The following is a 13,739-nucleotide window of genomic DNA, read 5'->3' on the forward strand; positions in this document are numbered from 1 at the left end:
ATGCCCCAGGTGCGTGCCCCAGGTGCGTTCCCCCACCTGGGCGAGGCCCTGCCTGGTCCCCCAGGCCCCGCAGAGCCCGCCTGCAGGAGGAGCCTGCCCGGATGGACGCCTGGGTTTCCCTGGCAACGTCGGTCGGCCTCCTCCCAGCCTCCTCCCTGCCTCCTGGCGGGCCTCCGAGCGGTCCCGGGCTCTGCGCTGGCCTCAGAGCCATGGCAGCTGCCCGGAGCCTTCCAGCTGGTGAGTACCCGGAGCAGGGTCTGCCTGAGCCCGCTGACCTGCCCCAGGCACCCGGGCAGGGGGCGGGAAACACAGCAGGGCCGTGGGTGGGGGTGGGGGTGCAGGGAGGTTGGGAGGGCGGCTTGGCCTTTGCTCTCTCCACGGACTAGCTGCCCCTCCTGGGTCCAACTCCCCTGGGAAGGGATCTTCTGGGCTGGGAGCGCCGGCTGAGGGCTTGGGGCCTCCTCGGGGCAAGGCCGGGCTGCCGCCGACAGTGGGGTCCCCACAGCCCTTCCCTGCTCTAGCACGGCTGCCTGCGGCACTGGGCTGCCATCGGTGTCCCCACCTGAAAAACAGAGAAACGCCACCCCAGGCCCCGAACGGCCGAGGTCCCTGCGCTTGCTCCCACCTGGCAGGTCCGATACTGACGGCGGGCCCTGCCAGCACAGACCCTCTGCCGGCTCTCCTGGGCTACGGGCCTGGGTCACCCCAGCCTCTGGGGGGCCCGCGGAGGGCTGGGAGTTGGAGGCTGAGGCAGTGGGCGGGAGGAGACCCTCGGGGCCGTGCCCCCCCCCCCCCGAGCCGTGGCCCCTGGCGACTGTTCTGAGCCCTCACACATGGTTGCAGTCCCGGGGCTGAGTTGGGAGTGACTGAACCTTGAAGGTGCTCGGCCATGGCCTCCAGCCTCCGGCCACAGGGCAGGACTGTCTGTGAACGCAGGACACCTGCCCAGGTCACCAGGGTCCACGGCCGCGTCACTGTGCTGACCGCTCCCGGCTTGGGGGAGGTGCTGCCGAGGGCAGGTCTCTGCTCTGTGTTGTGACAGTGGGCAAGGTGACAGTGCCGTCCTCATGGGCTGTGGCGTGGAGCCCTGGCTGGCCTCGGGTTGCTTGGGTGACACGCCCGGCATAGGGCCTGGCCCCTGGCAAGCGCCCCAAGCAGTGGCTGGCTCTCCACCGCGGGAAGGCAGGGACCAGGCCTGGCGGTGGGGGTGCGGGGCAGGGAGACCAGGCAGGCAGCAGGACCTGGGGCCTCGGGGTGAGCAGGCCTGGGGGGGGGGGCGCTCCTGCCGACCTCTCCATTGGCGCGGCGGTGTGTGTCTCCTGGGCACGGGGGACAGTGGCCCGGGCTCCCGGGGCCGGCCGCAGACACTGGGGTTCTTTGGGCAGCTGTGTCACGGTTCTGCCTGGCTTAGCGGAGGCGTCTGCAAGACCCGGGGCAGCGTCTGGGGTGCGGCAGCCGCGCTGTGCTTGGCACGTGTCCTCGGGGTTTGCTCTGTCCCGCGGCTCCCTTTGGCTTCCCCAGCAGCACCTGCTCCCAACCTGCAGCCGTCTTCCCAGTCACCTTGTTCCTGCCCTGCGTCTGCCACCTCTGTGTGGCCCCAAGTCCCCTTGGGGCCAAACCAGCTTCCATGGGGAGGGGCTGTGACAACCAAGCACAGCAGGTGGCAGAGGCTGGGGGCACCGCCGTCCTGGCCGGACCCCGGCACGAGGCCCGGCGGGGGCCCGGGCGCGCCCGCCCTGCTCTGCAGACCCCATGTGCGCGTGCGAGTGCGCATGCGTGTTGTGTGTCCGTGCTGCGCGCTGTGCATTAGGGATGCCCTGTGCTTCTGGGCCAAGCGTCCAGCGTGCCCAGGTGCTCTGTCATCTGCACGTCACCCTCCCAGACGCGACTTGAGCCTGGGTCAGCCTCTGGAGCACTTCGGTTTGGACCCGCGAGCCCGTGTCGTCTGCGCGCCCGCAGCCTGGCGGCAACCACATGGCCCAATGCGGCTGGGTCTGGGCGGGTGGCCATCGGGTGCCATGCCAACGTCCAGACCTGTGCTGCTGCTGTTGCTGCCCAGTTCTGTGGTCTGGAACTCTGGGCCCCGAGACAGCGGGCGTGGCGGGCCCCTCTCCTTCACGGTCCACTGACTCTGTCCCCGTCCCCGGGCCTGCTCGGGCCTGCTCAGGGCCTGCTACTCAGGAGACGAGGCGGTGAGAAGTCAACAGTGCGGCCAAGTGGAGCAGAGTGCTGCCCGCTTCCAGAGGGAGCCGGGCCCCACCCCGCCAGCCAGCCCAGGCTGCCGGCCAGAGGCAGCTCCGCGCTGGGCAGCGGCTGCGGTGGGCACGCCCGGACCCCCGGGCGAGGAACAGCCCCTGGCAGCGTCCAGGGCAGAAGCCTCTGTCCCGGTGAGCCAGCACTTTCTGGCAGCTCAGTGCAGGGGCCTCGTGGGGGATGGCGCGTGGGGGCGGGGCCTGGGGGCGGGGCCTGGGGGTGGGCGCCCTGAGATCCAGGGTGGGCTAAGGAGGAACAAACAAGGCCGGAGGAGTTAAGCAAGGTTTATTGTAGCAGGGCGACAGCCCCAAAGACAGCCCCAAATGCGAGGGGACCTGAAACTTACATGGGGCTTGAGGGGGGCCTTTCAGCGGGAGGCGGGAGGGAGGAGAGCCCAGGGATGCGGTAGGTGAGCACGTAGCGCTCCCGCACAGAGGTGAGGGAGTCTGGTCCCCACGCCGTGGGAGGGGGGATGGGGCCCTCCTGCGCCCAGCGGGCTGGGCGAGAGCCCGTATGGGCCCCAGGGTGAGCGTTTCGTTTCAATCTCTGGTCTCTGGTCCTCTTAAGGACCCTGCCGAGAGGGGGCTAACGTTCTGCCCACTTTCCTCATGCCTTTAGGACGCGGGGCCGGCCGAGGCCACCGCGGGCCCCGGGTGCCTCTGGGAACGGGGGCTCTGCGCCGCTGTGTCTGTGTCCACCATGTGGGTGGGGGGGGGGGCTGCTCCTCGCATCAGCCCCTCCTGGCCCAGATGCCCTGCTCTGGCGCCCCAGTCCTGTGGTGGCTGGGCATGGCCCTGGGGACCAGTGGGCCACCGTCTGTCCGTGTCTGGGTCCTGGCCCGCGGGCATCCTGGAGCCTGCAGCTGGCATCATGCGCATTCTCACGCCAGACTACCCTTGCCCCCCGGCGGGAGGTGCGGGGACCTTCCTCTGCGAGAGGCATCAGGAGGGAGGCAGGGCCGGGGCAGGAGGGGACCTGCGTGTACCTCGCTGAGCCAGAGGGAGCCATGGGGTCCGGATGGGGGTGGCCCTCCAGCCGGGCTGGCAGCGGGGCTCAGGTCAGGGATGGCTGGCGAGACCGCTGCCCCCCCACCCGGGGCAGGGCAACCCCCGTCACCCTGGAGGTGCAGGAGTGCGGGACGGCGCAGGGGTGACCGCGGTCCGTGTGGCTGTGGGCCGGACATCAGCAGAGAGCCCTGGCAGGGAGAGGGACGTTCCGAGGCCTCTGGGAGTCGGCCGTGGGAGTAGAGCTGAGTCTGGAAGCTTCTCCATGAAGCCGGTGGGGAAGGGACGGGGCGGGCTTGTCACAGCTCACGGGGGACGGTGGCGCTGGTGCTGTTTGTGTTCGCGCTCACCGCACACTTGTTCTCATCAATTTTTTGTCACGGGCAGAGCGCTTCAGCCGGCCGCCCGTCGAATTCACGACGCAGCCGCTTCCCAGAGGAGCCGGTCACTGCCGGCTGCCAGGGGCAGCTCAGGACCCGCTCGTGGGAGAAGAGGTGCCAGGCCCATCGTTAGGAGAAAGTTCTGGGTGCTCAGCTCCGCCACAGCCATTCAGAATGACCCTTCCCTCTGCCCTTTCAGGAGCAGGAGTGGGGAGTTGGGGAGGACGCTGGGGAGCATGGCCCCCCATCCCAACCAACGTGGGGGCCAGAGAGGCAGGCTGGGGGAAGGGGGCCCTTCAGTGCAAGGGCCGGGCCTCTGCTGTGCAGGACGGCCCTCGGGTGCAGTGGCAAGTGGGGTCCCTTGGCAGGGCGGTGGGGGTGGCCTGTATTCCTGTCGGATGTGGGGGGCTCTGGGAACAGGAGGAGAGGGAACCGTCTTCGCGATCCCCTCGGTTTCCAGCCTCTGAGGGCGGGAGGAGACGGGCCCGGTCACTCTCGCACCTGGTCACACCTCCCCAGCGCGCCTCATTGTCCCAAGGCCTGCCACCAGGGTGTCCAGGAGCTGCCTGCAGGCTGGGGACTGGCGCGGGGGACTGGCGCCCCGCACCTCCACGGGAGGGCTGCTTTCCCCGCCGCCCCCCCCCCCAGGCAGGCCTCGAGGAAACACGCCCTGGGGGCCTGCTCCCTTTCAGCCTCGCGGAGCCTCGTCCCCAGTGGACGGAGCCAGCCCGGCCAGCGCGGGACTCCTGGCCGAGTGCGCGGGGCGGAGCCGGAGGGCGGCCCAGGTGGTGCCCGCGTGCGGACGCAGCTGCGGAGGTGTGTCAGCCGGTACGTCGGCCGTCAGGGCCACCAGGTGCGGACGGAGGCGGGACGGGGTCCTGCTGGCTGCACGCTGTGATGGCACACGCGTCCTCCCCCTCGTCCGACTGCAGGGGAGGCCTGTGGGGGGGGGCTCTCAGTGACCCCTCCCTCCTGCTGGCAGCTGAATGGGGCTGTGTGTCCCCCCAACCCCGTGACCAGGGTCCCGGCTCAGAGCCCCGCACTGTACCCTGCCCGGACAGTGACTCCAGGCGTCCCTGTTCCCAGGACCCCCTGTTTAGAACAGGGCTCAAGGACAGCACTCTACCCCCATGCCTGCCTTGGGGGCCTTTGCTGCGGACCCCTCCCCCAGGGTCCACTCTGGAAGAGCCATCGTTAGGGCAGTTCCTGAAACTAGTAAGTGCTCTTAACCATCCCGGCCGCTCCCCGGCCGCTCGTGACCTCAGTCACCAGCTTAGGCCCCCCTCGGGAGGGAGCTCGCCTGAGAGCCACAGTCCCCGGAGGCTGCTGGGGCTGGGGTCCCAGGTCATCCAGGGTTACACCGTCCGCTGGGTGGAGCTGGGGTTTGAAACAGCTCCCCTCCTGCGGACCGTGCCGCGCTCAGGGCCAGCCGACCGCAGAGCCCACGTCCTCCTGCCCACGCTGCCCTGCTGCGGTCTCCACAGAGGCGGCAGGAAGCCCAGCGGAGGAGGCCGGGCTGGGGGCTCACCCAGGGTGCAGGACGTGGGCCCCTGGCACTGGGACGGATCTAGCCAGTGCTTCCACGAGCAAGGGCTCCCCGGAGCTTGGGCTGCCGGGAGAGCCGAGGAGCCCCGAGGAGCCCCGAGGAGCCAAAGGCGGTGGCTTCAGGAGAGGTGGCAGGTGTCTCTGCCTTCGTGTCAGCTCTGGGCACTCGGCCCCTCAGCCCCTCACCCAGCTTCTGGGGACAGGCCTCAGGCTGGCTCCTCAGGCCTGCACCCAGCCTCCCAGGCTGATGGCCCTTAGAACTGAACCTTGAACTTGACATCAGCTGGGGGCTGAGTCCCAGCTCCGGCCCTGCCCCCGGAGGCTCACCCTGTCCCCAGCATCTCGACACATTTGCACACGTTTGCTCAGGCTGAGCCCAGCCCTGGCCCTGGCCAGCTCACTCGCCACACACAGCCGCTAGCCCCTGCACCCCGGGAGGGAGGGTGGGGTGCTGCCTGGAGTTGCAAGTCTCAGCTCTTGGTTGCTGAGTGACACAGGATTATTATGCTGTCACGGGGCTACTAGAATTCTCTCCCACCCTGCCGAGCAGCAGCTCATGAGGAAGGCCCCCCCCCCAGGCCATTGCCCAGGGCCCAGTTTCCATGACCATCCCGAGGATTTCCATCGTGGGCCAGGGGACCGGGACAGGCGGCATCCGGAGCCAGGCGGTGGCCAGCCCGCGAGCAGGGATGGGTGCCGGGCTGCAGGCCACGAGGCTGCCTCGTGGAAGCGCCGGGAGCAGGTGGTGACGGGGCTCGCCCTCACCCCTGGCCCTGCAGCCCTGCCACGCTGCCTGGGGACAGCAGCCCTGCCCCGGCCCCCCCGCAGGCTCCTGCGAGACCAGCCCTCGGGCAGGCCAGCACCACGCCTAGGTAGTGTTTGTGCTGTCAGCACGTCTGGCTGGACTGTGTCACTGCCCCCGGCCCCACCCCAGGGAAGTGACCGAGGCAGCTGAGTCGGTGTTAGGGGACCACAGTCCCCCTGCTGTGTGCCTTCTCCCCGAGCCTCAGCTTCCCCATCTGTAAATTGGGCTGATCGTGGTGCCTAGCCAAAGGGGTGTGGTCAGCCTCCGAGAATGTCCCCGCACTGCCACGCACGGAGCGTTTTACCGGCCCCTCGCACCTTTCTGTCTGTGGGCATTCTGGGACAGGAAAAATGGGGAGCAGGAGGGGCACCAGAGGCGGTGGGGGTGCACAGTGAGATCTTCTGCGGCCCCCACACCTGACCAGCCGTGTCTGTTTCTCCCTCCCAAGGGCAGACGCGCTACACCCTCCTGTAGTCGAGGATGACCTCATGGCCACCCTGAGGTGGCCTGAGCCCTCTGCACAGCCAGGTCCCCTGCAGGGAGGTCCCTATGAGGCCTGGTCCGACCACACGCAGAGGCCAGACTCCCCTGAGAAGGCCAGCAGCTACCCAGTGTGGACGACAGGCGAGGCCAAGGATGAGGACAGCTTGGTATCATCGGGCCGCCTGTCTGGCTCCTCGGGGGGCCACGAGTCGTGCGTACCGCCCCACGGGCCCTGGAAGGAGAGGGCCCCCCAGGTGCAGGGATCCCCGCGGCTGCCCAGGGAGAGCAACCCGCGGCTGGAACAGCTGAAGGACAAGATCCGGGCCCAGGTGCAGTGGCAGGCCAGCTGCGCCTCCCTGGCCACCTCGACACCCTCCAGCGCCTCGCGCCTCTACAAAGCCTCCTCGCCAGCCCCCCGGAGGAAGACCCGAAAGCTGAAGCACTCCTCTGCAGCCCCAGCCTCCCCAGGTCAGCAGCGGCTTCCCCGGTGAGGGGCGGGGGCAGCGCCTGGTGGACCACCGGGCTGGCGGCCCACGAGCGCTGAGCGAAGGGTGCCCCAGGGGCTCGCAGTGGGGGCAGCCGCGTGGGTGAGGGCCGTGGGCCGCGGGCTGGCAGGGGCCAGCGGGGGGTGGGGGTGCATGGGAAGGGAGGGCACACCAGGAGGCGTGGAGGGGCCTGGTCCCCTGGGCTGGAGTCTGCAGCCTCGCGGAGGCGGGGCTCGGGCGGGTTCAACAGGATCGTGTCATGGTCAGGCGTGTGGGGACTCAGGTCAGGAACACCTTGAAAAGCCTGCGGGAGATTATGAAGAGCCTTAGAAACAAGGCCCATGGTCGGGGTGGGGGGCGGGAATTTAAGGACATCTCCAATCACGGCCTTCCGCCAGACCAGCGCAGGGTACGGCCCGTGGTTCTCGCCAAGCAGGAGCAAGCTTCCTCTAGGAGACAGGGTGGATGTTTCCTTTTTTTTTTTTTCTTTTTAAGTAATATTTTAAAGATATTTTTTCAAAAAAATGTAAATAACACAAAATCGACCATCTTCGCCAGGGTGAGTGCACAGCTGGGTGGCATCTGGCACAGTCGCAGTGTGCGTGGCCACCGTCACCTCCGGGGACTTTCTCATCTTCCCAATGCGAACTCCGTCCCCCATAAACTCTCACTCCTGGCCCCTCCCCCAGCCCGTGCCCCACCGCCCACTTCCCGTCTCTGTGGGTCTGACCCCCAGGGACCTCCCGTGAGTGGGATCTTACATGGTTTGTCCTTCAGGGACTTTGTCCTTAAAGGCAGGGCCACTGCCGGTTAATCCTGGTGCACGTGCAACGCACGAAGGAGACGGAAACGGTCCGCGTTCCCGGCGGCCCCCCCAACCCCCACCGCCCTGATCAACATTTGGGAGCGTCCGCTAAGTCGTTCTTCTCTTTGCGAAAGTGAGACTTTGCACGTGTACTGTGACAGCCCTTTACCGCACTACATGGCCCAAACAGCACGTGGTTCCCCGGCTGAGGCACACGGGAACCTTGCCCAGCAGGGGACACGGCGGTGCCCATCTGGCCGGAGAGGCACCCCACCACCGGCCTCAAGCTCCACGCCTCGCACGTCTGGGTGGCCCCGTGGGTGCGCGTGGCCCGGAGCCTCAGTCAAAGGCGCTGTGTCCAAAGGCTTTTGAGAGGCTGCCTAGCGGGGACCCTTGGCGGTGTCCTAGAATCTCTCCTCACCGTACCCCCCTCTGCCCTCTACTCCAGGCTCCAGAGTCCTGAGTGCAGCTGAGCACGGAGTTGAAGACAAAGTCCTCCCCGGCCAGGGCCATGAGCCCTCCCCGGTCTCCCTGTGCCAGGCCTCAGGTGAGGGGCTCTGTGGCCAACCACCCTGGCACCTCTGGGCAGACACTCGGGCCACTGCACGCAGCTTCTCACTGTGTGCTCCTGCTTCAGCTGTGATCCCCACTCACAGATGAGGACACTGAGGGTCAGAGAGAACCCCAGATGAGAAGGGGCAGAGCAAAGATTTGGAGCTGGATTCCTAACCCTCTGCTTCCCAGCAGGGAAGGAGCCCAGGTGGGCCCCGCAGGGTAGGCCGGGGCTTATGGGGCAGGCGTCTGTTTGCCGCGGTCTCCTGCACAGAGCAGGTCCTTCCTGCAGAAGACCTCCTTGTGGACTTAGTGTTTCATCTAGGAGGCAGGAGGCACTGTCTACCTGTCCCACAGGTGGCCCCACCATGTTGCAGCCCCACCTTGCTCAGGAGGGGCTGACCGGTTGGCCATGGGGCCCCAGCCTTCCAGATGGGAGAGGCCCAGGGTCCAAGGGAAGCACCAGGGCTTGGCTCACACATTCACTCGCCAGGTGGGAGAGGTGAGGATGGAGAGGCCGACAGGAGCCCCTGCTGGGGGCGGGGGAGGCAGCATGAAGCAGGGAGTCAGGCTGGCCAGGGCAGGCGAAGGCTGGTCAGTGCTGGGGTCGGGACCCCACCAGGTGGCTTGCCCACATGTGGGCCAGGTGAGTCCGAGGGTCAGAACCCTCTCCTTGAGCTCAGCTCTAGCCTAAACGTGGGCACCAGTAGCTCCCCACGGAAGAGGGGGGCTCCTGCCCCGTCCTCATTCTGGCTGTGGCTCGTGGCAAACCTGCCTTTCCTCTCCACCCATAGGGACCCCAGTGGCCTCAACGTGTCCCCGGTCATTCTCCCTGTCCCCACAGAGGCCTCTGAGGCCCACCAACGAAATTCAGGACTCCACCCCCAGTCACTTGGGGACATCAGCACCCACTGTCGTTGGTTATTGGCTTTTGGCGGTCACATTTCATTTGCCCAGTTTTAGAACTCTCCAGAAGCAGGACGTGGGCAGGGTCTTTTTCTTTAAGTTGTAGAAGCTTACGTGTGAGACTTGGACAGTATCCGCCCCCTCTGGGTCTGCACAACCACCCCCCACCCTGAAGGCTCTCCGACCCCAGCTCTCACCCCTCCACCCCTTGTTGACCCGCTGCTCTGTGTGGCTGGCTGCCACACCAACGTTTTGCGTGCTGGCCCGTGCAGTCATTTTTCAACAAACATAGGTGCGGTGGCCCAGCTGGAGCTGGTGTGGGAGACAGGGATGGGAGGCTGTTCCTGTCCTCAGGGGCGTTCAGCCGCCAGACATTTGAGCGGAGTCAGGGCGGTGTGAGGGACAGGTGCCCCGCCCTGCAGTGGGGGTCCCTCAGGGGTGGCCCCACCCAGAATGCCTGGAGGGGACTGACAGCCACGTGTGCCCCCTAGGCCCCTCACTTGGAGCCCGGACAGGTGTGCAGAATCAGACCGCAGGCAGGACCTGCCCACCGCTGCAGAGGCCTCGGCCGGGGAGCCCCTGTGTGTAGGGTGCCCGCTCACCTTGCCTCTCTCCCGCCCCTCCTGTCTCCCACAGTTCCACGGGAAAAAACCAAAAGGATGAAAAACAGTTCCTACAGAAGAGAGACGGCCCACAAGTCACCCACCCCGCAAAGAGCCACCAGAGACACAGGTCAGGCTGGGCGGCCGGTCCGGCGGGGCTCGGGGACGTGGGTTTGCAGTCTGGCTCACCGGGTGGACACATGGCTTTTGTTCCTGGTGCGGAGGGCTAGTGGTCAGCGTGTCCACAGAGGGCATGTGGGACCTGCAGGGGTGGGCTTGAGGTGGGAGGGTCTGCCGTGCACGAAGGAGGGGCAGCGTTGGCATCTGCGTCTCAGGTGACAGTGGCGCCTGCCTTCCGCAGAGTACTGCCTGGGTCCTGCTGGGGCAGGGGGCCATCCCTAGTGACGAAGTGAAAGCCAGCAAACCCCCAGGTGTCCCTGCGGGTCAAAGGCCTCTAACGACCCAAGGCGCCCGGCCATGCCCCAGCGGACATTCGCAGTGCCGGCAGGAGTGCGGGGACGTGCATGGGCGCGTGCGTGGAGGGACGGCGGGTACGCGTTTGGGAGGCGGTGGCACCTGCGTGGGGGTGGGGCTGCGCGTGTGTGTGGGCGGTGGCGCGTGCGTGAGGACGTGGCTGGCACTTGCGTGGGGCGGTGGTGCAATGCGTGAGGACAAGGCTAGCGCTTGCGTGAGGACGTGCCTGGCACATGCGTGGGGGCGGTGGCGTGTGCGTAAGGGCGTGGCTGGCGCGTGCGTGAGGACAAGGCTGGCGCTTGCGTGGGGGCGGTGGCGCGTGCGTGGGGCAGTGGCACATGTGTGGACGTGGCCGGCGCATGCGTGGGGGCGGTGGCGCGTGCGTGAGGACGTGGCTGGCGCGTGCGTGGGGGCGGTGGCGCGTGCGTGAGGACGTGGCTGGCGCATGTGTGGGGGCGGTGGCGCATGCGTGAGGACGTGGCTGGCGCGTGCGTGGGGGCGGTGGCGTGTGCGTAAGGACGTGGTTGGCGTGTGCGCGAGAACGTGGCTGGCGCGTGCGCGGGGGCGGTGGCGTGTGCGTGAGGACGTGGCTGGCGCATGCGTGGGGACGTGGCTGGCGCGTGCGTGGGGGCGGTGGCGCGTGCGTGAGGACGTGGCTGGCGCATGCGTGGGGACGGTGGCGTGTGCGTGAGGGCGTGGCTGACGCGTGCGTGAGGACGTGGCTGGCACATGCGTGGGGGCGGTGGCGCGTGTGTGAGGACGTGGCTGGCGCGTGCGTGGGGGCGGTGGCGCGTGCGTGGGGGCGTGGCTGGCGCGAGCGTGAGGACGTGGCTGGCGCGTACGTAGCGTGGGGCCGTGCCGTGCGTGGTCGGCAGGTGCGTCTGCTGTGGTGGTGTGGCGCCGTCTGGCGGGCTGTCGCCCGAGGCCCGGCTGAGGGAGTCGCCTGCCCTGTCGGCCTGGTTTGGGGTTTAGAGTCCCAGGCAGCGAGGGTGAGGAAGGCCTTGGGCAAGGAAGGCCAAGCTTTTTGAGGACTCGGAGCCGTCCCCAGCTGAGCACTTGTGTGGTGGCGGGAGCGTTCTGCCAGGCGGCCTCGGTAGCGGTGGGCTGGCGGTCGCAGAGGGCTTGCTGACCCGCTGCCAGCCCGGACGTGGCAGCCCGTGGACTGAACCGGAGAGGGGGCCCTGCTCTCGGGCCGCGTGTGGGTGCATGGGAGCGAGGGGGCCGGGAACGTTCTCGGCAGTCGGGTGAGTGGCTGTGGCCGAGCTCGGAGTGTGCCGCGCACTGTGGGGACAGCAGCCCCGTGATCCTCACAGCTCTCCCGGGCGGGGGGGGGGGGCGGCGGCGCTCGCTCCCATTTTGTGGAGGGAGAAACTGAAGCTCGGGGGCTACGCCCCGGGGCCGCACAGCCGAGCCCGCGTGGGGCCTGCGCCCTCGCCTGAGAGGGCCTTGCTGCGCGCCCCCGGAAGCACTCTTGGCGTCTCCTCAAGGCCACTCTCTGGGCCTGGCCCTGGGACCGCTGTACCATGGGACTTGGGGACACCACGGAGAGCCCCCCAGGTGGGGAGAACCCTACCCACCGGGACTGAGGCCGGCTGCTCGGTGCGTCCCCGTGCCTCGGTTTGCCCCGTGGCACGAGATGACGGTCCTGACAGGGACTGGGCGATGTGCGTGCATGTCGCCACACTTCCTGCTCCGTGCCGCACTTGCGGGGCCCTGAGCGAGGTGAGGAGGCTTGGGCGGGGCCGCGGGGCCCTGGTTAGACATGTTTCTTCAGCCAGGAGAGGAGACTTGAGAGAGGAAGAACTTTCCACTCTTAACCGGAAAGTGAGAGGTGCTGGGAGACACGGAGACGGTTCTAGAAGGCCCACCGAAAAGACACAAAATACAAGTTTTGCATCTTTGTCTGTTTCCTCCCTCCGCTTTTTGGTTTTAGTTTAACGGCTGGGTTGAAAAATGACCTGCTTCGCGCCTGACACCGGGTCAGAGGGCATGCCACGGGCCGCATTCATCATCGTAAGCGCCGTGTCACCCTGACGGTGCTGACCATTAGTTTCTGTCAGTGACTAAGTCACAGCTGGCTAAGGAGAGATGAGCGTGGGCTCAGAGGTCAGAGTCACAGGACTTGGGAATTGGATGAATTAGAAATTTGCTGTAGTTAACAAAAAATTAAATCACAATAGTTATAAAATATTCATCCATCCGGCTGGAGGAAAATGAAGCCCGATATTTAATTTCAGATTATATCACCTCACTTTGCATTTTTTATCATAGAGTAGGTCGGCTCTGGAACTCTGACAGGGCACTTGGGGACTTCATCCATTTTCACAGATTAAAAATCCTCTCGTAAAAAAATTAATTGCCATTAAACTGCTCAGCAGAGGAAAAAATGTGCCCTCCAGGACCCATTTATTGACCTGGACCCTCTGGCGGGCTAATGGCGTAGCTGAGTGCCAGTGGAGGAGGGGCCTGTGGTGAGGGCGCCAGTGGGGTCTGTCCAACAGTAGGCCGCCCCCACCGCCGGCCTCGCCCCATGCCCCAGCGGAGGGGGGGCAGTGTGGCCATCTCTGGGCAGCTACAGGGGCCAGGACAGGAAGCTCACCCTGCTGGTCCTGCCCCAAACCCAGATGTGGCCTGGCGGGCAGTCCCAGCCTCTGCCCTGAGCCAGCAGGTGCTGACCCCACGCGGCCCAGCTCCTGCAGTGGCACGACTTCCGTTTGCGTGGCTCTGTGAGGAGGTGCTTACAGATGGGGAAACTGAGGCATAAAGAGCTTAAGTCACTCGCCCATGTCCCGTAGCTAGTGACATGCAGAGCCGGAATTCAAAGCCAGGGATGAGACTTCTCAGACTGAGCTGTCCTCAGGGGCCTAGGGCTGGAAGGGATGGTCCTGGAGGGGTGGGAAAGGGTCCTAGAGAGAACTGGCCTCCCAGTCCTGTCCTGTTGGGGCATGGCTTATGGAGGACAAAGCCTTAGGAGACAGGTCCTAGAGGGGTATTGCTTTAGGAAGGGCATGACTTAAAAAGGGCGGGGTGTTGGGGGGGGTCCTATCCCAAAGAGGGTGTGGACCGGGCGTGGCCTCTGGGGGCAAGGCTCTATGTGGCCCCGCCCCTCCCTGGCTGAGGTTTCTGGGTCTGAGCCCTCAGGAGGAAGGAGCCAGGTCTAGGAGCTTTGTGTGCTGGTGAGGCCCCTGACGCTGTCTGACCCACGGCGGTCAGCTGTGGATGGGCTCTGTGTTACGGCACATTGCTGGGCAGAGGCGCCCTCTCCATGGGAGGCTGAGCTGGGTGGTCTTGCTTCCCTGTGGTCTGCCCTGGGCTGGCTCCAGGGGAAGGCTCAGCCTGTGTGTCTGTGTGTGTCTCTGTGTGCACGTGACTGTGCATCTGTGCGCATGTCCGTGTATGCACGTGTGTCTGCATGTGCACATCTCTACGGCAGTGTGCAAGTGAG

General features: G+C 66.4%; 1 protein-coding gene across 1 annotated transcript in view; it reads left to right on the forward strand.

Moving 5' to 3' along the window:
- Window positions 1-13,739, forward strand: part of LOC107514895 (coiled-coil domain-containing protein 187-like) — a 14,953-nt gene continuing 1,214 nt past the window's right edge. The window contains exons 1-7 of the mRNA XM_016153097.2: window positions 1-237; window positions 2,168-2,387; window positions 3,645-3,751; window positions 4,330-4,490; window positions 6,436-6,938; window positions 8,209-8,307; window positions 9,855-9,950. Of these exons, the coding sequence (XP_016008583.2) occupies window positions 1-237; window positions 2,168-2,387; window positions 3,645-3,751; window positions 4,330-4,490; window positions 6,436-6,938; window positions 8,209-8,307; window positions 9,855-9,950 (1,423 nt within the window). The remainder of the gene's footprint in view (window positions 238-2,167; window positions 2,388-3,644; window positions 3,752-4,329; window positions 4,491-6,435; window positions 6,939-8,208; window positions 8,308-9,854; window positions 9,951-13,739) is intronic.

Source organism: Rousettus aegyptiacus, unplaced genomic scaffold, assembly GCF_014176215.1.
Source record: "Rousettus aegyptiacus isolate mRouAeg1 unplaced genomic scaffold, mRouAeg1.p scaffold_m13_p_3, whole genome shotgun sequence".
Lineage (NCBI taxonomy): Eukaryota > Metazoa > Chordata > Mammalia > Chiroptera > Pteropodidae > Rousettus > Rousettus aegyptiacus.